This window comes from Xenopus tropicalis, chromosome 2 (genome assembly GCF_000004195.4).
Source record: "Xenopus tropicalis strain Nigerian chromosome 2, UCB_Xtro_10.0, whole genome shotgun sequence".
NCBI classification, from domain to species: Eukaryota; Metazoa; Chordata; class Amphibia; order Anura; family Pipidae; genus Xenopus; species Xenopus tropicalis.
The window spans coordinates 128,642,965-128,667,282 of NC_030678.2; the positions used below are offsets into that span (position 1 = coordinate 128,642,965).

The 24,318-nt window shown below is 35.1% G+C and overlaps 1 protein-coding gene across 2 annotated transcripts in view; it reads left to right on the forward strand.

Moving 5' to 3' along the window:
* Positions 1-24,318, forward strand: part of pcdh9 (protocadherin 9) — a 1,048,626-nt gene that overhangs the window by 585,185 nt on the left and 439,123 nt on the right. For both annotated transcript variants that reach the window (XM_031897111.1, XM_031897110.1), the window contains exon 4: positions 7,697-7,846. In XM_031897111.1, the coding sequence (XP_031752971.1) occupies positions 7,697-7,846 (150 nt within the window). The remainder of the gene's footprint in view (positions 1-7,696; positions 7,847-24,318) is intronic.

A 24,318-nucleotide genomic window follows, 5' to 3' on the forward strand; every position in this document is an offset into this window, starting at 1 on the left:
CCAAGCACTAATTTAGGAAGTATTTAGAAATATTTGCAGTAGACTTAACCCTGTGCTAACAACAGGCTTTAGGCAAACCGTGTAATTGCTACTATATATTTTTTTATATATTTTAAATGGATTATGGGATTATGTAATGTTTATATTATTTTATATTGGACTTAAGATATAATGATCCAAATGACAGAAAGATGCATAATACCAAAAACCATAGGTCCCAAGCATTCTGTTTTAAAAATCGGGATGTGACTTGCAAATGTCAGGCAATGGAGCTATATACTCTCCCTTCCTTCCTTCATTCATTCCTTCTTTATTAATTATTCCCTCTACCATTTATGCTTGTTCAGCAAAAATCTCAAGGGGAAAAAAAAACATTTTGGAGAGGATCCAAGACCACCTTGTAGCTGTTGTTGCCATGAATTTGTTTTGTCTATACTGGCAAACAATCACTGCATTTGCATTGAACACACATCTGTCCAATTTTTTTCAATTAAAATAAAATGTGCTTATCAATATTGAGGGTACATGCCTATGCATAACTGGCACATATATAGGTGGCAGTGTTCTGAAAAGCTCACATATGTTTTCAATGCAAACACTCAAACAAAAAATAAAAATCTTTGCTTGTAGAAGTGAGGCAACAATATATTGTAACATTACAGTAAAGTGTTTGCACTTCTGAAAACTAGAGGTTACTAAACAAGTTATTAAGCTCGCACTCCTTCCTACCATTCTTTCATGAAAATGATGAGTTTGTGTTTTATCCACACTTCTTTGTTTTGCCCTTTATTGAGGTTTTGGTAATAAACCCTATCAATCATCTATAATTTATGCCTTGAGGAACAGAAAACACTGGATGGGCTTGTGTCTGAAAAGTCTTTCACTATTAAACCAGTTGAAGGGGGTACCATAATTGGGATGCATACTGCCCTTTATACACCTAAGATAATGTTACAATTTAATGATACAGGTATGCAAACATTTAACTAAGGATCCTCCTAATATACAGCACAGGCTGTGTGTGTTATGTATATATATATATATATATATAGTATTAAAGTATTAGGTGCACACCAGGATCTTTTAAGAATAAAACATTACTTTTATTTAATCATAATTATAAAATAGGCCAACGTTTCGGTCTCCACCTTTATCAAGACCATATAAACAGTTAAAATCAGCAAATAAATAGATAAAACCTGTAACACTCACCCAACCCCACGCTCCCACCCCGATCACATGACAGGAGAATAAACCCTGTATGTAGGATGGAAAATATCATAATTTGTTGTTATACACAGGGAAGCGTGCAGTACGAGAAATACAGTAGGTTAAAAACAAGTTCATATTTTTCTACTGGCAGGAGAACTGCATATCACAGGACAGATACATAAAATGATGCAAAAAAGATTATTTACTCATGAAGTAACAAATGTAACAACTTATCCGATACACCACCTCACCTTTGATCTAGAAAGCATAAAAAAGAACAGTGTTCATTTAACCCTGCCGGCGCTAGAGTACTTAACTTTTTAATTCAGAACATAGAAATAGTAATTCTGCTCAAAGCGAAAATAATTCAAAAATAAAGCCAGGTTCATTAGCTCCAAAATAAAAGGCACCGGTGGACCAGTATACATGCCTCTGAGCCCACCAAAAACCGCCTAACGCCATCAATACCGGACGCGTGGGGTATGATTGTATAAAGACTGACCACATCCATACTCGCTAGTAAGCATGGACCAGCTTCAGGTAATACCACCTATTTAATTCATTCAAGTAGGTGTGGTGTATCTTTTAGATAAGTAGGAATATTGCGAACTACTGGCTGTAACACCGTGTCTATATAAATGCCAATAGGGTGTAACAAGGAATCACGCCCCAAAACTATTGGGTGCCCCGGTGGATTTGTTTAACTCTTATGTACTTTAGGCAGTGTGTAGAGCACAGGACATTTAGGATGATTATGCTTCAAAAAATCACGTAATTGTACATTAACTTTACCATATTCAAATGCCCTATCCCCCACCCCATGTACCTATGCCTTAAAATTCACCAAGGGATCATTCAATAATTTTTTATACACTAGATGGTCACTAAGTTGATGCAAGATCTCGTTATGATAGTGACAATAATTCAAAATCACTATGCCACAGCCTTTATCGGCAGGACGGATCACAATGCTTGTGTCATCCCCAAGAGTTTTAATTGCAGACCGTTCACTTTTATAAAGATTATCCTTGTACCTGTTAACAAAGGTTTATTAGTACCTTCTCTTTCAATAACATGTTTATACAATTTAATGGCAGGATTCATGATAGGTGGAGTAAAAGTACTTTTTAGTTTTAAAGAGGATCCATAGTTCACCACCTCCGGGGCATCTTTAAAGTGATCCTTCAAGTTCAACAACTGACAAAACTTGAAACAATCAATCTCCCAATCCAGCGTGTCAAATGACCCTGTCGGTACGAATAATAAACCCTATATATTTATTTATTTATTTCGTATCATTTATGAAAAAATATGCACTGTGTCTGAGTAAACTTTATAAATGACCCCCACTGTGTCTGAACATGTTAAGCAAGCAATTCCAGTTCACATATGGTATGCTGAGAACCCAAAGGTCCCTAGCTGCCCTTGTTCCCTCAAATGCTGACTTCCTGGCCTGCTATGGATGTCCACTTGTCTGTCACCAGCCCTGATTATGTTCTTTAACCCTGACCTTGTTTGCCTGCTGCCTGGTTTGTGTGTGCTGGGTTCACTTGGAAGGAAATTTGCTGGACTCTGGTCTTTTTTTCAACCCTATGTAATTATGCCAAGACCACTGCCTGTAGTCAGACTTTGTTTTACTGTCCACTTGCTATATATTTCTTCTGGTGTCCTTGCTTTTCAGTTCTATTAAATATTTTTGTTTCAACAGTTCTTATCTAGTCTAATGTGCGTGTGTGAGTGGTTAGTTAGTACATTAGTACTATCCCTATTCCTCTCTGTGGGCTTTTTTCCTTGTCCTATTGACAAATGGGCACATACTGTAGGAGCATGAGTGGCATTTGGCAGGTCCAAACTGAGATTCAAAATAGACCCTGGCTTTTCAAGTACATGTAAGGCCAAACAGCCTCCACCAGCACAATAAATTGTGGCTATAGCATCTTACAGCAGCTCCTCTGGAATTTGCTAGAATCTACGGGACTGGTATCAGTGCGGGACTGGTATTTGTGTTCTCTTCTTAAATTCATTATTTTAGAATGTATTTAATTGTGAATGTGCAAGGCATTCCTAAAGCTTTTTTTTTTTTATCACACTTATAGGCGTAATGAGTAAGGGTGGTTTGCCTGCCATACTCTCTAACAATGTGAATATGCTTTAGGAAGATTTGTGGTATTTATAAAACCAGTTGATTATTTATTTGATTTGGTTACCCCAACCATTGGTGATGCCCCCAGCCAGGATGGTTAGTCAAGTAACTCTCTTACATGATAAAGATGTTTACAATATGAATTCATTATTTTACTGAAAAATTGAATGTGTACTTGAGTTAAATTTGAATAAAATGTTGACCTGATTTGCTGCAGTTTCTTTTTAATGATAAAGGTCTGCAATTGTGCAACAGAAGGGTCAGCATCCTGTATTTATGCATGCGAGTTCTTACTTCTTTATTTTAGATTTCCCCATTACTGAGCATATTTTAGAAAACATAACAATGTCTCATTATCTTTTCTATTGATTTTCCACCACCAGCTTATTTCTGCTGAAGCCTTATAATCAAAATCAATTACTTTCCTTTCTGCTTATGGAGAGAAAGAAAAAGAAGAGAGAGGGAAAAGAAAGAAAAATAATTTCTTTAACATGAACCATGTTGACTAACAATTTCCATTTAAAAGCATTTATTAAACTAGTAACAATAATCACATAGCAAATAATTATATTTGTTATTTTATGCCATGGAAATATCTACATATTGTACGTGAATTTAATCTACTGTATTTACATTTCAGGTTTGTACCATGCAGTAGTTCATTGACAAATGCAAACATATAGTCTGATTTTTGGTTCTCTTTATGATCTAGACCAGTGATCCCCTACCAACGGCCCTTTCATGTTGCTCCTAATGACCTCAAAGTAGGTGCCCAGTTTAAAAATTCTGGCTTAAAGGCATATTTGGGAAGCACAGAGACATTGGTTTACTCTAAACATAGTCTCCTTCAGGCCAGCAGTCCACACGGGGCTACCAAATACCCAATCACAGCCCTTATTTGGCCTCCCCAAAGAACTTTTTTTTTATGATTGCGTGGCTTTTCAACATTTTTATATCTGAGTTTGGCTCACAAATAAAAAAAAAAGGCTGGGGATCCCTGATCTAGATTAAGCCAACTCCAGTCTCCTCCTTCTTTTTTTTTTGCAAAGTAGCATTTATTAGTTGACAGCTAAAAATCATGTCTGACTGACTATGGGCTACTGGATCCGAGACACTTTTTAACTATTCAACTATTTCTTTGCTCATGAATGAAATGAAGACTATAAAATTGACACTATTCTTCTGGTATTCTTGGTGAATATGCAAGCATTAAACATCATACAGATGAAGCCACTTTTGTTCATGTGTTTAATACAGAATAACTAAACTCATATAACTCACTTATTCCACAAGAATTTGCATCACAGTCCCATCTGATTAAGGAGTTGTCTTATGTAAGGCTAATGCCAGAAGAGGCATAGGGCGGATATTTTCGGCAAGTGGAAAAACGTTTGCCGAAAATTCCACCCTACACCTCCTCCATGTGCCTGCACCCGAATGAATGAGATACGCTCAGGTGCAGGCACATGTAGCCGATATACGCATAAAAATGCAAGAGAATGCAAAGTCTCACGTTTTTATGCGTATTCCGGCTACATGTAGGAGGGGTAGGACGGAATTTTCAGCAGTCGCTTTTCCGCTTGCTGAAAATATCCGCCCTACACCTCGTCTGGCATTAGCCTAAACAATGGTGCTCTTTGAAAGGTTAAATGGGCTTAATGAGTTTACATGACTTAAGATAACACAGTTTCTTCAGTTTATCACGAGTCATGACGCATTTAACTCACAAATTCAAGTGGCTTCAGCTGTAGGTGGTAATTTAGTTCTTGTGTACAGGTGCATTAATATTACAATATTCAGTTCTTTATATATCATCTTATTTTTCCACTCATGCTTTAATTAGTATAGTACTTGCAACTGACTGTAACTGCTGCTACAGTGTAATGAGTAAGGCTAATTTTAATGGAGAAAAAAGACTAATTCCCCAATTACTAATGGGGAAAATCAGTCTCCTTTTTCCTTATATATGAAAATTGTGGTTATTTATGTACTGAGACACCTGGACTGATAATAAAATTGTGAAAGGCCGAAGCCTGTTTTTACTAAATACACATGTGATTGTGCCTAGTTTTGCATGGTTGAGTGGTAAACAATGTCTTGTGTAGAAGCAAAATTTGAAATATTGAATTATTGATAAAATGAATGGTCAAAATTGGGAAACCTCAAATGACAATGTTTATCTAATATAAATACAGATGCACTTGATTGCTATCTCATGTATTTTCTGAGACTGGTAGCAACATAATAGCAAGTGTAAAGTGGTGTCCAATCCTAGTAACCAATTAAATAATTGCTTGCAATGTGCAGTTCTGAATGGAAATAATGTTGCTGGTGCTCTCTTAGGAGTGCTCTTAAAGTGATGAAATAATATATATCATAGCCTAGATCTCCCCAGCCAGCAATAGCTTGAGGACTGCAAGCTTGACATTCCTAATTTAGAATATACAATTTATCACAAAATGCAATAATACATTACTTGTACTATGACCAAGAAGACTTTAAAGCATGTGGGGCCCTCCTAAGGGTCCATAGTGTATTGTAGTTCATAAGGTTTACTCCAGTTCATGATGCCTGGAGTTAGTATTGGATAGTCAAATATGATTCACAATTAAGCAGAACCAGAAATACCCTGAAAATGTAATGTTTACTTGAAATACTATTATTAGCAGCAACACCATTGATGAATCTGATGCAGTTGTATCCAGGGGATTTTCTTGGCTGGGAATTTTACTGGATCAAGACTATATCTTTTTCTGATTTCGTTTACTCTCTTGCTTGTAATCTGATATTGCTTGGATTACTCGGATTACTCTTTTAAGAAGATTTTAGTAATTTTTTTTTCAAATAAATCTCAAGATCAATAGGCTATTACAAATTTAGAATATGGAATTTTTGCTTAAATTATATATGTATATATTTTAATATATTTTATATATTTTAAGTTTAACCTATTTTTTTTTTTTTTTACAAACAGGTGCCTGATACATAAAAAGCACATTTTATTAAAAAAAAGGGTGTGTGAAAATGAGTTCTATACATAAACACTTATGTATGAAAATCTTGTTTGTTTATTTTTTCAAATGCTTTATTTAAATGTACAAAAAATACAACTATTAGGAATAATCATCAATATCATTTATTTATATTTATTGAAACATAGACTTGTATTATCTCATCCACCCCTCAGTGGGATCACAGTAATGTTCACTGAGGGTTAGACATATAAATGCATTGTATAAATCTTTGTATGTATATATATATTCACATGATTATACATGTATATGTATGTATGTATATATATATATATATATATATATACAGTATATATATATATATAATATGTATGTACAAATTTCTTTAATCATACTATGATACACATTGGAATTATCACAGACACCACCCAGATGCAATGTAAATGAGAAAACTTGGGGCTGATTTGTAATCTGCCAAAATGCAACAAGCAGATTTAGCATTAGGGAAAAATGAGGTCAAGTGTATACTTCCTGATTGTGTTTTATTTATTCATTTCACTTTGATAACAATGGATATACAAGTGCTATTAAAATGTCAAATAGACTAGGTTACACTTGCTTGTCCACAAAAAAAAATTGTACATAAAACAACCATTGATAACTACATTTAATTAATGGGGAAACTATCACAAAAATGAAAATATAATACTGTATAAACTTCATGTCAGGGAAATAAGATACACTGTAAATATAATCAGTTTAACATTCAAAAATGAAAGTTACTCCTTACTAAGTTCCTCTAAACAATATGTCTCGCAACATGAAACTTTGGGTCAGAACTTGCTATTTTGTAAGTTAACTCTAGTACATTGTCTAATGTACATTATCTACATTGTCCAACAGCAGACCCAAGGGTCAAATGTGGCCCTCCAAATAATTTTAATGCCCCCCAGTCTGCTCTAGGGCTCCATAGACTTCATTTGACATTGTCATTTTTATATAATTTGGCCCTCAATCATGCTGTATGAGAATTAACTGGCCCTCTATGTAACAATTGGACAACACTGGTCTAGGCTAAGGGAGCACACACCAATGTATTTGACCTAACTGTCAATCAAAATCTGACTAGCTTATTTCCGTGAGATGAAGCTCATTGAATTAAATTTTTATTTTCACGATAGTTCCCCATAGTATGGTATAATTCTTTTACTCCTGACCTTATTTAGTTGTGTTCATTTATTTGCTGCAAGCTTGTATTTTACAGTTTTTATGTAAAAATAAATATATATATATATATATAACAGTATATTGGCAGCACAAACACAGGCAACATATAAAGAATACTTTACTGATCGTTTTTAACTTGCAGGGCGTCCCCACTGTACATTGCAACTGCCTTGCTTGTACTGCGACTTTGTTGCACACTCCCAGCGACTATGGAAAACTCATTTATAGGACTGATGCTGCTCCGTCACTAGCCACAGACACCTTTTCACCGACCCTGGTTTTTTCTGTTAGGGTAAGTTTGCCATATTTATTTTTGTTTTAAATATAAGATATTATATATCTTGAATTATGTGAATTCTTTCGATTTCAAGGTTCAAGAAACATTGAAATCTATGTAAATTTTCTACAATTCTATATTGTCTCTCTGCTGTGGGGTCTGCCACCCAGTAACAATTCTAATAAAACAAGAAGTAGAGTGGCCCCTTTCTCAGAAAATATACTTTGACACAGACACATGATGGGCCAACATTGGTTCTAAGCTGTGCACTATGTATGTCATGCCAGTGCATATAGTTGATAAGGATTTTGTATATATGCTTATAATTCAGGACTGACCTACATATACAAACCATGCTACTCACACATATTTTGTAAAACCAAATTATGCATGTAACCTACAAAAAAAAATAGAAAGACAATTGCCTCTGACAGGTAGGGTATAATAGTCATACAAAGAAAGTTAGGTGTCTTGTTCTGTATTGCTTTGATGGACAGTCCACTAATGTGAAATACATACTGGCCTGTAATGTTTCTTCTTTGTTGTTATTACAAGACTAAAAGGATGGATAGACTGTTGAGACAGATTTTTGATCTATCTGTAATCTTTTAAAACTACTAATAAGTTCAGACTTAACAAGAACTTTTATGCACTAGAATGATTTGTGCTAGCACATGAAAGGGCATTTATAAAATATTAATAATTTATATTGTGTTAATGCAATGCTAGTTAATGTTTGGGAATGAACGATAAAGAGGGGTACTAGAGCCCAGATCTGCTTCTGAGCTCTAATAGCCCACAGAACATAATGGGGTTTGATTGCGCAAAGCACAATCTAATGACTCAGTGATCTGCTTTGATAAATGTGTCAACACAATGAAACAAGAGGAGGAAGAAATAAAAACTGAATACAAGATGGGAGAAGAAAGGCTGGAATGACTAAAGATTAATATGGAGACAGATAATCAATAATTCAGTTGGACAAGAAGCCAGGACACTTTAGTAAGAGGAAGCATTTTTGGCCACATATTTCGTATGGACTGCTTTGATTAATATTTGTACCACCTTACCATGGGCAGATGCACAAGGAAACACAAATTCTTTGAGATAAATGTGTTGCATTTGTTGCAATGCATTTGTCTCAGTGCCCCAAAACCAGGGAGGTATTTTTGAATTCCTGACCTGCCAACCTAATAGCCAACCGTAGCCCTTATTTGGCACCTCCATGAACTTTTATGATGTTTGTGACAGATGAGCAAATCTGCCCCATTTCGCTTCACCATAAAATTCGCAAAATGGCGAAAAAATAGCAAAACGCATTTGTTGCATGATTTTTTTTTGTTGCCCGCTTCTTTGTTTGGTCACCCGTGTTTTTTTTTTTTTTTTACTCCAAATTTTCATACCTGGTGAAAAAAAATTCTCATCACTATTCTCCAAGTCTCTTTTCCATTTGACTGTGGCTCACGAGTAAGAAAGGTTGGGGATACCTGCTCTACATCCTAAGGTCTGCTTAACTGGTCTCTTATTCTTAGTAAATCTGTCAATCACTGCATGTTCTTTGCAATAACACCCCGCACCAACTAAAAAAAATAAAAGTTTAGTTATACTGAGTATACAGAATGGCATAATCTGAAATAAAAGATAAGAAAAATGTCATAATATACATTTAATTTTAAGTGACTTCTTTGCAGTGTAGCCTGCACCAAATATTATATTCAGAATATTGTACCATAGAACTTCAGCTGATGCCAACTTTTTGAAAATAATAAAAATTGTGTTTTACACATATTTTATGGGGTCTTCCCTGCAGCAAAAGTGAATTTCACAGGACTAACTCGCCACTGTCTACTCAACCTCTCTTTGGCAGCATGGTAACATTTGGAGGCCCATTTATCAACATTCTGATTTTAATGGTTTTCTTTAGAGTTTTTTTTAAAGCCAGGAATAAACTCATTTCCACTGAAACCACAAATGTACAGTATAGTCATTTATCAAAAGATCAGAATATAAAAAAGCATAAACAAATTAAAATGCAGAAACAAAATGAAAAGAACATGAAAACCTCAAATTTTTCATTTTCTCAAGAATCCTCATCCACTTACAAATGATAAAAAAACCCTGAAGACCTCTAAAACTACAAATTAAATAAAAATTGTTACAACTTGACTCCTACAGGACTTAAAAAGCTTTTAGATGGTGTATTTTTACGTTCGCGTTTTTCATGGTTTTGATGTACAAAAATGACTATATATTTGCATTTTTATAGTATAAAAAATTGTTTTTATTGCAAAACAACCCCACAAATTACAGAAAAAATATGAACTTTAGTAAATGGGCCTCTTAATCTTCCTTTATAAATAATTGTTATACCTATGGTCATAATTGTCACAGTTTGTTTTCAGTTTGAGTTTGTCTTGAGATCCTAATATTTATGAATTGATAATCTACTGTCTTCTTTAAAGAAAAAGAGCTCTATGTCATGGTTCTCCAAACCTGTTCTCAGCAACAATACATTCTAAACAATAAAGAGGAAAATATCAGTAAGATCTTCACTCACTGATGGCATTCCACAACAGGATAATGATAAATGCAATTCACAATAGTTTTATTTTTATTTGATTTATTTTAGAAATCAGAAGTAACTTATTATTCAGGAAGTCCTGATATAATAAGAATAGGGAATGCAACTACAGCAAAGATGAAGTCTGTAGCATCAAAAGGCTTGACAAACTCCTTCTAGCGAAGCTCTGCCACACTTCTGGATAGTGAGCTGCTACACTCAATCAGGTGATTGCCATATCCCCTCTTGCCACTCCACAAAGGAAGAAACCTAAAAACAGCAAGAGATTAGCGCTCCAAGTGTGATGATGTAAAAAATGTGTTTATTTGAAAATTTAAAAAAACACTTAAATCAAAGCGAATAAATAAAAGACTGATAAACATCTGAAAATTCCCTTCAACCTCAACCTGTTTTGTGCTCAATAGCACTTCCTCAGGAGGGCAAAGGGATAAACACATTTTTTTTTTTATATTTTAACACTTGGAGAGCTTATCTCTTTCTGTTTTTAGGACTGCAAATACATGTGCTTGTGCCATTGTGCAATTTTATCATCTATCTACTGTAAGTGAGCCCCAAGGAAATGCTGCAACATAAGGCAAGCTATGTAGAAGACATTGGAATATAAATGATACATGGCATGGGAGGAATGAAAGAAGCTGGTAGAAAGTAAAAAACACAGTGGTGATGAAAAAGTAAGAGACACAATGAGGGTAGCTAAGTGACTAATGATAAAAGATTACATAAGAATGCTTGGCTGCAGTATTTCTTCCCCTCTGTTTTTAATTTTTCTGCTGTCATTTGTCAAAGTAGTCCAGATTTTAGAAACTAGACAGAAGATATTGTATAAGCCTGAAACACATGTAATGAGTTAGAACTGGTAGGAAATCTGGTAGCAGAAAAAAGAAGACTTCTTAATAAAATCTCTCCAATGTTTATTTTTGATGTACAGATAATAATGATCTTAAGGATGAAATATAATACCATCTTGATTATTGCAAAGTGATAAGTATGGCAGCAAAATCTGAAGAAAAAATGCGTTTAAGAGCCAACTGATGAGCAGTGAAAGGCCTCTTTTTTTTTTTTTTAACTGCAGCTGTTTCCAGTGTTATTATTGCAAAAAAAAATAAAAAAACAAATTGTTAGAATTCGCTAGTACAGGTACAGGATCTGTTATCCAGAAACCACCAAATTACAGGAAGGTCATTTCCCATATTCCCATTTTATAACTGTTTTGTAACTTGTATGTCATATTGTTAAATTAACTGTTTTTATATAATATATGCACTGTCCACTTTGGTTTATTAAATAAAATGTAATAAGTTTATCTTTGTGCTCTAAATGAACCTTTATGCCTTAAGTGGAGTGTGTTTGTTAAATGTGTTTTATCCCCTTGCTAGTTATAAGGAAAGTGTGCCTTAAAATGTGTTTAACCCTTTATTTGTTTGCAGGAAAGTTGTGTATTGTCTGTAGACTAACTTGCATTGTCTGTTGGAGTGTCTGCTAGAGTGCTTAGCTAGAAAGTCTAGGGTGATTTGCCTTTGTGAAGCATCAGTGAGCAATAGAACATCTAGACTTGGGTGCTTGCGCCCTTTTAAATGCAGTGGTGGCAGTTATTAAGTTTAGGTGGGTTGGGTCTGTTTGGGGTTCGATTGCATGAGTTAGCGAGAAACTATGTAGTTGATGGGTTAACCCTTATAGCCACCCACCTGGTCCACGTACGTCTGTGGTGGTGTTCGTGACATAAAGTATGTCCAAATTCTGGAAAGTTCTCTTATCTGGAAAACTTGAAGTCCTGAGCATTCTAGATAACAGATCACATACCTGTATTATTTCTTATGTAAAATGTGACAACAATATTGTTCTGAATCCACGGTTCGGTTAAGGGTTTTGGTCAAATAAAATTCTACCATTTTTGCAGTATTTGGTAAAAAGTCAAAACAAATCCAAATAGTTGAAGATTCACGACTTTAAAGTGCTAACAAAGCTCATATATTTTTTTCTCTTAGAATGCATTTTGCTTACATTAACATTATCTGCAAATGAAAGTTCTGATTTAGTTCAGTTTTTAGCCAGATCTTTTGTACAGGATTCAATGTTTGGTCAAATTAAGAAAATGTACTGTATCCTATGCAAGAGTTTTGATTGATATTTTGACAGAATGCTGGAGACATCTTATGCCCATTGATAGAAGTCTGCTCAAATGTCCTAAAACAAATAAGACTGATTTATATAACTATTTAAATTTTTAGCTATATAACCTCAGGTCACCTTAGATTCATTAAAAACCTGTACACAATTAAAAAAGAACACATTTAGTGAAATACAAACAAGTACAATATCAAGTACAATGTCAAGTATAATTGCTAAATAATGAGAATGAAGATTGCAGTACTATAAATGACATTTCATGTTGTGGACAGAGGCAAAATTGTGTACTTGTTATGTCAGTGGCTCTTTTGTTATAATAAAGAAAAGGATAAAGTGGACAGAGCTTACATTCACTTATTTATAGCATGGCAGTAACTTAATTTTTCGAAGCCAGATCTAAAACTATCTGTGTGGTGCTATAAATCTGTGTATTGCCCTGCTGGCCACATAGAGCTGCCGAATAGTCAGTCATAGTTCTTATGTGGCATTCCCAAAGAACTTTTGTATTCTTGTGTAGCTCAACAACACTTTTTATATCTGAGTTTGGCTCACAAGGATGGGGATCACTGGTTTAGAGTCAGTCTCACAAGGTAGAACATTCTGTTGACTAATCATTAGCACACATAGGATCTAACAGGCTACCAAAAGACAGGTGTCAACTACTAGTTCAAGTGCAATATCTTTAATAACCCCACTTGAAATGTATCCATTTATATCAGGCCATATAGCCCATGAAACAATTGGCACGGTGGTCAACATTTAAATTCCAATAAAGCTTTAGAACAAAAGGTCTAAATAAGTTCAAAAACATATAAAATGTGTTTAGGGCATTTTAAAGTTTAAGAAAGACAGATGATTTCCCTGGCTAGCTTGTAGTCTAGTATAGTTTTATCTTTAGACATTGGCATAGCATATTTTTAGAACTGCTAAATATGTATATGCAGAAGAACCTATTTTATAAACAGTGTGAATATGTTATTGTGGGCTTTAATCAAGAATAATGGATTGAAATCTCCAGGCATTTCTTCTTGAAGACAGACAAGGAAACAGACAAATGTACTTTTAATGGACCTTACTAAAACCATACTACAGGGTCCTCATTAGAAGACATTTTTTAACATCATTTTCCCCTTGTGAATGTCACTTTACATTATTTCTTAAAAAAGGTGGCTGTTGAAGATAATTACTGAGAAGCATATCCTGTTTTGTAGCGTTACAGAAATCAGACACCAGAGACTATGTCCTAACAGGCATCAAAAATTTACATTGTCACAGATGAATGTGGATGATGAATATATGCAGCTGTTTTTCAGTGAAGGATGACTTTTTTCCTTCTGTTGTCATGCTTAAATTATTTGTATGTAATTATTTTAAATATTTACTATAGTAAATGAGCTCTGGCGCTGCTCCATGCAGTGTCACTAAACTTCTTAAAATATGAAACAGACATGGAAATAGAAAATCACACAAGGGAAAAAAACAATATTTAGCTTCAGGGAGGAATGGACATCAGAAAAATAGAAATTTTTAGTACTATAACATATGTGTTACCTTTTACATATGTACCTACCTATTAAATATGCACAGTTTGGACATTTTTCCATTACCTTTCAATTACCATATTTTGTCTTCTGATGCATTTGCCTATTTTGGTCTTTGCCTCTCATGGTCTTTTAGCCTTATATGTAAATAACACCAAACAAATGTTGAAAACTAAAAGGAACAAAGTTGTGCTTGAAAATTTAATTCCAATACTAAATCTAAAAATAAAGTTTTATTTTTAAGGCATCATACAAAATGACAAAAACATCCCTATCACATAAAAACAATATAAGCAGCAGTTAGAGGGGCCCCTCGTATATATCATATGAATAGGGGTCCATTCATTAAACTATGATTTTTGGGTGGTTAAAATCACGATTGGAAAAAATTTGGAGTAACCACAATAATTTCTGATGTTTGAAAATGTCCTGAAAATTCTTTTCTAGGTTGTACAAAAATATTTCGGATCCGAGCATTTGTAAACGGCGCGAAAACCTTTCTGGCTTTTGGAAACCTTCTATAGGGCTCAATGGCACTCTACAGATCCAACCTGGCCAAAAGATGGTCACGATACCAAAGCCTGAATGAATTCCGTCATAGTCGTTGCAAAAAATACGACTTTTTGTGGAAGTTAACGAAAGCCACGAAAAAGTAGTGAAATTTTAACAAAATTACCATGGACATTATGAAAAGTTCTATAAATTAGAAAAAATATAATTTTTTTGTCATTTAATGAATGGGCCCCAAAATGTCACAAATGTTATACTTTTATAAAAATCAAAAACAAAACAGTTTGTAGATATTAATGGGTAGACAGTCTCTTAATATTGAGTAGATTTTCCAAATCCATATATCACATCAGTGTGTGTATCTTGGATGTCCTCAAATGAATCCATAAGTTAAGACAAGAGACTTGCTTGTGTTCTTTTAATTTTTATGTATTATTACAACTGTATGAATAATACACTTTTGAAGTACAGGCCTGCACTCCTTGTCCAAAGCTTTTCACCAGGTGCAAATCAGATGGGGAATCTCAGTACTGCCCCTCCATTGCCACAATCCAAAAATATTCCGATGCAATCAGGATTTTTTGTATTAAAATTGTAAAAATATTTTCTTTATTATATCAACGTTTCGACACCACAGAGGGGTGTCTTCCTCAGTCCTGAGGAAGACACCCTTCTGTGGTGTCGAAATATTGATAGCATCAGAATATTTTTTGAACTGTATGAATTAAGAACAAAAAAAAACATGCATTTTACAATTCTATACTATTTGATAGACAAGAGTTAAACGGTGAAGTTGAATTACTCCTAGTACATTTTTAGGCCACATTCAGACATTGTAGACCTGTAGGTGATTTAATTTGGCACAAAAATAACTTTTATCCCATAGACTAAGCACTGGTGCAAATCTTTAATTTCCTGGAGACTAAGGTACTGTGGATTCAGAAAACTTTCAAATATGCTGAGATAAAAATGTCAATATTTTTATGCAATACGAAAAAGCTGTATTGTGTACATTTTTGTTAATGACTTTTATTACATTCCACCAAATGTGCTGTAATAAAATGTCTGTAAATCTAAAATATGGTGTAAATGGTGTTAATAGGTGAATGTTTTGTAGCATTTTGGTTAATATTTGTTTACATTTGAGTACAGATTACCTTCTTGCATTGACCAGTTAAGTATCAATTAGCACTTCTTATAATTTAGTATTTCTTGGTCCTGTTGAAGCTAGGTTACTGGTATTGAGTGAATCTGTTGGCTTTGCCGCAAAATTTGCAAAAAGACAGGAAAACTTGCGTAACGGCAAAAAATCCACAAATCGCGTCTTTTTTTGGTGAGCGTATTTTTTTTGCCTTGACCGCGCCTATTTTGACACGACTGCATCTATTTTGACGCGTCTGTGCCCATTTTGATGTGACCACAACTTTTTTCACGTACGGTCCGCCGAAACAATGGGCCAATAACAAATGAGGAAATCCATGCCTGACGAAAAAATTCGCTCCTCACTACAGTTTACTCTTCACACTTAAAATAACATTTGAGGAGTCCCCAAATTAGTTTTAAAACATTTTCATAGTATACTTTAAGTAATGCTCTGTGAAAAAAGAATGTTTTTTTTGATTAGAAAAAGATTTTTATGCCATTTATAATCATAAAACGTATTCACCTAAATAAACAAATTGTTAGCAAACACTGTGTCATTTCCTTTGTTTAGAATCAGACAGTGCTAAAGTTTAATATGCGAATCTCGCAAAAATCAATATTTTATTAGTGGTAATATCACATGAAATCAATTCATGCAGTATTGTCTAGATAAACTGAGAGATATAAATTGCCACAATTATATACCCCTAGTAAATAGATCCATAACCATAAACACATATATATCATCCAGACATTTGTACACATGGGCATTTCATGCTCATATAAACAAAATATTTGTGTGTGTGTGTTTAACACACTCCCCCTCCCTAGTAATCCTTACTGCTTATATTTGCAAGGCAGCCTTTTTTTCTGCTTGTGCAGGATATACAACTAAGCATCACAAAGAAGAAACGTGTGGAGGTGACACGCTGTAGTGCCATAGACAGGGAAAACATGTTTAGGTTTTATACATTATACTTCCACCTATTGTCCCTATAAAGCTGTTATATTCATTAACTGACCACATAAAGATAATTAATCCTTCCATCGTTTATTTGGATGGTACTAATTTGGACCTTTTAAATATAAATCATCTGACCTACATTATTATGCCATCTTTTTCCTTGCATTGATGAACTCCAGGAAACCATCCTTTATCATCGACAACCTATTCTATTGCAGTTGAAAAGACAAAATCCACAGTAATAATAACTACTGTGTTAATTTAGTCTCTCTACCACCATACCTTAAGATAATGTGCCATTTAACAGTTTGGCAACACATGTATGTTTTTATTTTCTCAAGGCCTGATTGCAACTAGCACTAATTTGGAACAGATATTTTACTTATACCATGAACAGAAAATGTTTTGTGAAAATGCTTTTTTTGTAGCTTCAACAAACTGTTGCTGAAAAAGTAAATATAAAATTGTAACACACCTAACTGACACATCTGCCATTTAATGGTAGATTTATCTGGCAAGGAAACTTAGTGGTCGATTTAGAATTTTGTTTGCAAAACTAGATTTTGCCGTGATGTCATTATTATTCTACACCCATTTTCTTGAAATTGAGATACTATTGAGTACCTGATTTAAGCACATATCTAGGCTAAGGGGGAGATTTACTAATCCACGAACGCTCCGAGCGTATTTTCCGCAACTTTTTTTATACCTTTATACGTCTTTTTCGTACTTTGCGACAAAATTTGTGCAACAAAATTGTATTGTTGCATCGAGTACGAAAGTTTCGGATTCATTCAAGCTTCGGTATTGTGACTTTCCTTGGGCCAGGTTGGAGCTGCAGAGTGCCATTGATTCCTATGGGAGGCTTCCAAAATCATGCACAGAAGGATCAAAGTCAGAAAGGTTTTCCTGCATTTTGCGATCGTTTGGTATGAAAATTTTGTGACTTTCGGATCGCCAATACGATATTATCGTGACTAATAAGATTTTTTCGTAAGCATATTCGTGATATTTGCGATCTTGAGAAATTATCGTATCCAATCCGAATTTATCACATTCGGGATTCAAACTCGTGTTTTCATGAATGTGCCCCTAAGTGTTTAGTCATGGACAGGAAATATTCTTAGCAGGGTATGCAGCTCTTACTCTTAAAGGTGTTATTAAGTTATACATATAGGTTATACAAGAATAACCTACAAGCTCATGTCAGAGATATCTAAAAGCTTCAGGACTGTGTATTGTTACAAGGATGATTAAATAGTGTTTTCAGTCAGATTGCATCACTGCTACCTAATTATCATACAGTATTTTCCATCCTAATATCAAATCCAGAAGCTTTCTTCTAATGGGATTAAACATGAGCATTACTGGAAAGTGCAATAATTCTCAAAACCCAAAGAAGCACAGATCTGCTGGAGATGACAGTGGTAAATAATATATTTCATATTATAATGAGGACTCTAATATTCAGTCTGATTTTAATTGGGTTCATATATTGAGTTCCATCTGGGCAGAACTCAGATGGAACAGGCATAAGTGTGGTGAAGCAGTTTGGTGTTCTGGTAGAAGTGAATGGATGTGTATATTCAGAAGTCCCAAAAGGGGTTTCAGAAATCCATTTGGCTGTTGGTAAGAGAAGTTTACAAGCATCAGTGCTCAATTTGTGTTAGCTTCCATTGAGGACAACAATGCAACATGCACACTGGCAATGCTGAATTCGAATTCTTTTTGGGCTGCTTAGTAAAACTGGCTTGGCTGATGAAGTAACAAAAAAACAAAACAAAACAAAAATCTGTTATCAAGTAAGTATAAATAAAGTTAGAACTTAATAACATGGTAGTATTAAAGCCATGCTTTTAATAAATATTTTTTACTTATATATTGTGTATTTAACCTGTGTAATCAGGAATCTTCTACAGAATAACTGAAGTTTTTTTTACTAAGTTTACAGTACAAAATGTCATGCTGGCAAAGGTCCCACTGTCATATAAAAGCTGTGAAGCTATTACTGTGTTTAGAGCTTTGTGGGCCCATAAGTGCCAAAAACGAATTAAGGTAGCCACACATGGCGATTTCCGATCTTACAATTGTACAATCGGCCACTAACCGTTCAGGGCTTAAACAGCAGATAAGGAGGTAGAAACAATAGGATTTCTACCTCCTTCTGCCAATTCTTCTGCCAATTCAGCCCTGAACGCAGATTTTGATCAGGCGCCTTCTATGGCGCCAATCAAAATCTTTTAACCTGGCCGATCGGCAAGTCGACCGATCTTAAACAAGAAGGTATGTTTAGGTTTAGAAAGTAAATCAATTCCTTTTTTTAGGTTCAGTTTTATGGTTGAACGTGATGGACGTATGTCTTTTTTCAACCCAACTTACTATGTTACTATGTAATATGGCATTAATTCATGAAAGCATTAGAATAGAATGGTCATGTCACGATCTCCCTGAGGAGATGCCATGGAGTACCAGGAAGTTGGGAGCCTGAAGACCACAGCCTGAAGACCACAGAACTGGTGTCAGAGGCCATGATGATTAGTGAATGTAGTGAAGTAGTTAATAGTGCACACAATGGATATATACACACTTGAATAGTTGAAATGGCAGGCAGAGACGAAATCCACTTTAGGCCAAAGGTCAGGGCTAGCAGCAAACAAGCGAAGTTGAGGACAGGCCAAGGTCAGAACCGGGGAATCAGAACCGAACAAGGAAGGGCACCAGAGAACAGGAACAGGGCAAGGGCAGGAACAAGACTCAGAATCTGGAGCTTGGAACCAGAAGGGGGTCACGAGAATAAACACAGGAACAAGGAAACCAGCGGCAGGGTCACAGGAACAGCTTAATGACCAAGCAAGGTGCAGTGGTCAGGGACAAGCTTATAAAGGGTCAAGATTAGAAGATGGGAAACACATGAGGATAATGAGGTGGGCAGAGGAAAGGGAGCAGACAGTATAGTAGAAGAGAGAGAAGAGAATTAGTCAGGATCAGCCCAAAATGCCTCCAGTGGCTCAAGAGGTAAATGCAGATTGCCAGAAACAAGACAAGCAGGGATCAAATCCTGACTGATCCTGACAGGTCATCAAAATCAAATACAGAGGATAAACCCAGAAAGATGTGTAGAGAAGTAAGCAGATGGAATTCTGGGAAGAAAGCTCAGGATTGCTCTTAAAATTTCCATTTACACGGAATACCCTTGAAAGAGAAATGTATCTTCTCATCCAATGGGACTGAAAACCTATTGGTAAGCAATGCCCTGCATTGATGTGCCCCAATAAGGATAAAACCTGCCTGCAGTTGGGAATCCAATACTGCCATGACCCAGTGGGCAAGGTAAATGGAAATTTTAGGGTTTCTTTCCCAGAATCCCTTTGATCCACATATGACAGAGTATCTCCTCATCCAAAATGCTTTTCTAGTGGATCCACTTCCCTGACTCTACATATGCTGATGGGAAAATCCTGCCCTTCACTAATGAGCCTCAATAAGTGTGAAATCCGTCCAAATGGGGTAAATACTTAACTAAAACACAGCTTTAAATATTTGGGAATGTTAACATGAAATTTTTCTCTTTACTTAAGATGAAAACAGAAAGGGGTAAGGCAAAATATTGTATTCAGCATTAAGCTTGTGCCATACTGAAGTATGTACCAGTGTACAAGCTACTTAGAATACAAGGCTTATTGTAGCGTAGGGGGAGCATTTTATTTTCTCAGTGAGTAGAATTTTATGTAGTTAAGATATATAATACTACTTATGATACATATAGAGTGCCCTTCACAGTTAAAAAACCTAACTTACTAAGCAGATTCTTTCTTTTTAAATAAAAGATCCCATTTCATATGAGAAAAGCTGGGCACCATTAGGTTATAACCACAAAAAATAAATCAACAGTTCCGTCTTCGATGAAAATACAATTGTAAAATCTTCATAGGATTTATGGTTTCCTATGCGCCTGGGGAGACAATGTGCTAAGGTCTTCTAACCATACTGTTCAATTACATTAAAAGTCAAGAGAATTACCTCAAGTATTTTATCCTTGAACAGTGTCACAATCATCCTTGTATATATCATTCATGTGAGGCTGCAAAAGAATAACGATTGTGAAATCAAGTCACCTCCTGGATGTCAAAGATAAACCATTTGTCTATATAAATATGTAGCAACGACTAACTGTAATCTAATAATACAATAGAGTAGCTACCACTGCAGTCATATAAATAAAATATGATTGAAAAAGGCTTGCTAAGACTGATGACAAATCACACAATTCAATATGCTAAACCTTATAATGGTGGTATTGGTATTATACTGTGGAAGGGCAAAACATTATCTTTCTATTAAAATAATTGACTTTTTTGTTTATTACTCAATCATCACCATGGGACTTGAGGCCTGCCGTCTAACCACAAATAAACTCATTTTCTCAATTCCAAGTTATTTATTAAAAAAGCCATTAAAAAAATCACAAATGAAAATGAAAGAGTAAAAAAAACAAAAAACCCCAAAACCTCTAAATCCACAAAGTAAAGAAAGATGAGCCAACTGAAAAATGACAGCTGCCATTGATTTCTAAATGACCTCAACATCTTTTTGATGACATATTTTTACTTTCAGGTTTGTCGCAGGTTTGACACATAAATGGTGAAAATTTTTTGCACAAAATGCCATACACAGTGCACCATCATCTACTACTATTATTGCCATGTGCTAGTTGTGCTAGTGTTACTTTTATGCATAAGGAGCAAGGGGCAGAAGTCTGTGGTGCAAGGGAAACCTGTACCTAAAACTTATTTTGACCAGGTGGTAAGTATAGTGGTTACAAAATATCCACACAGAAAAATTATATATCCACAGCACACAGTTTATGGGCTAGCTTAAACATGGAAATTAGTTTAAAAAAACAGGTGCCTGTCTGGAAAAAGCAATACAGGTTCCCCCAGACAAAAACTGCTCACTGCTCAAATCCTCTGGTCCAGATGCAACCTTCCCCGGACCCTGCACTCAGGTGAAAAAACTCACGGCCAGGGAGAACCCACTTCCACACAAGAAATCATTATGCTTACCAAATGGTCCTGTTGACCCGGGTGCTCCTGCCCAGAGTCCATAGCCAGGGGAAAAATCTAGTCACAAAACTTCACACATTGGCCGTGCACTCCAGGTCAGCTTAAAAAGCCGCAACAGTTGGTATTAAAATCGATCAGACTTTATTTCCACATCTAAAAAACATCTTATGCGTAAGACCTCAAGCTGTGTTTTTTGGATGTGCAAATAAAGATTGATCGATTTTAATACCAACTGTTGCGACTTTTTATGCTGACCTGGAGTGCACTGTCAATGTGTGATGTTTTGAAACGAGATTTGTCCCCTGGCTATGGACTCTGGGCAGGAGCAGCCGGGTCAACAGGACCGTTTGGTAAACATAATGAAGTTTTGTGGTAGATATAGTGGTTCCTTTGTATGTTGCACCTGTAGGCACTCAAAATGGAGCCGCTCAAGTGAAAAATGGGTCAACATTGTCCAACCAGAATGCCACTCCTTACCTTGAGGATAAAGTTGCACCCATTGGTACAATTAACTAACTGCACCAAATGGATAACCAACAGTATCTTATGTGCAATTTGCACCTAATTGTGGCAGGGAAAATTTCATTTGATTTCTGGGAAGAAGCTATGTGTTGCAGGTAAAACTGATGGCAAATTGGTCAGATTTGTTTTGTCTTTATTAAATGAGCCCTAGAGTCTTTTGATCACCTTACACCTGTCAGAAATGTAGTGATCAATATGTCCTGACCAAATAGTAGTCAATATTTGCCAGAAGTCTTTGACCAGAAGTAAAATATGCTTAAAAAGGTATAATGTACCACATGATAGGCTTTGTGTGCATGGATCTAGCCATTCAACTGTGTTCCATTAGTTAAAGATTAATCCTGGGTTAAATTCTATTGGTTATACATTTTGAAAATGTATGTCTTATCCACTCCCTCCATTTTAGTTGAAATGTTTTTTGTTCTTTCAAAATGTTCATATTAAAGAAATCCACATTGTTCCACACGTAGGTTACAGGAGATTCATTTGAGCTCCTGTAACATTTGCTTGTACTGTACGTAATCCTTTTTAAATATTCACAAGCAGTTTATAAAATTCAGCACAGAGTGTATTATTATATGGCAATGATCTTCTTAATATTTCAGACTTCCTTACAGTTGAAAGAGGTTTAACTATCCTTGGGATATGTGAAACAAGATGATTAAACTTGATTTGAATTTAAGACTTTTAGATTGGAATGCCAAGGCACAGACAACTTAATACCAATAAATCATAGTGTGTTTTACAACTAATACTTTATAAGCAGGCATGTTTCTGCTTAGATGCTATGTAAATGATCCAACAGATGTGACTGGAAGCTCAGCACAATAAAGTCCCTCTGTTTTGATTTTAAATACATGTCAGATATGTAAGTATTTTTAGCAATATGTCAGAGGGGGCCTAGGTAGTCTTTTCATAGGAATAATATAACATTTCTTGCTGTGTATATTCTTGTGCAACAGTGGACGCAACAATTCTCAGCAAGCCTAATACAATACATATACTTTCTGTCCTTAAAATCAACAAAGAAAAAAGTAAAACTGGAGTAGTGTATTTTCACTAGGATAAATGTGACTTTGGTTGTATAAATTACAGTGTTATATAGAAAAAAATATCTTCATAAAAGTTAGGCACTTGATTTGCAGCTTTGCAGTTCTCTGCATTGTCTTTGGATTTAGATCTCCTCTCCTCACACCGTTTTTTGTTGTTTTTATTTCCTTTTTTTCTACCATATATCACCAGCCTGAGTAAGTAGCTTTAATATATAGCGGCTCTTTCAAGAGAGTTACAAATAACTTTTTGATACATTTAGTTAAAATGTGGTGTATTGTCAGAAAATATCTTCTCTCTCTCTGCGTGCCTAATGATAATGTCATAGATTCATTGTAAGCAAATAAAATACCACTGAACCTCTAATGGCTTCTTTGAGTCGTTCCCCGTAGCTTTTTTTTTTTCAATGAATTTGCTTAAAATGGCAGGTTGCTGCAACTGTGTACATGAAAAAGAATGGGAAAAGTACTACCTGCAGATTCATAAAATAAAGTTTGCATAAATGGGAACTATCAGTATTTGTCTGTGTTTAGGCTTACAGTATAAAGCTTTTTTCATATTTCTAACTCTGCCTGTTTCTGTCAGATGTATATTCATGGCAATTTCCCAGTTAGCTCTTGATTTTATTTATCTCACAGCCCATAAAAACAATTAGATTTACCTTGTTTTCTGTATAAAGAACTGTTAAGCTTTTTAAGCATTCCCAAAGAAAATGTTACACGGGTGAGTTTGTTAGAGCTATTGTAGGGTTGCATTTTTACTGCTAATGTGCCGCACCATCCCCTGTGGTGCAAACTAAATGAGCAATTGTAAGCTTTGAGATTTGCTGGTAAAAGAAATTCCTGGGTACTCTTGCCTATTACAAGAATGTGATGGTGTCTATGGATCTGCATGGAGACGAAAGCACAAATTATTGGCGTGATTTGATTTAACCAGTTAGGTATCTATGATCAGTCTTTTCTAAGGAAATTGAACTTTTAGTTTGT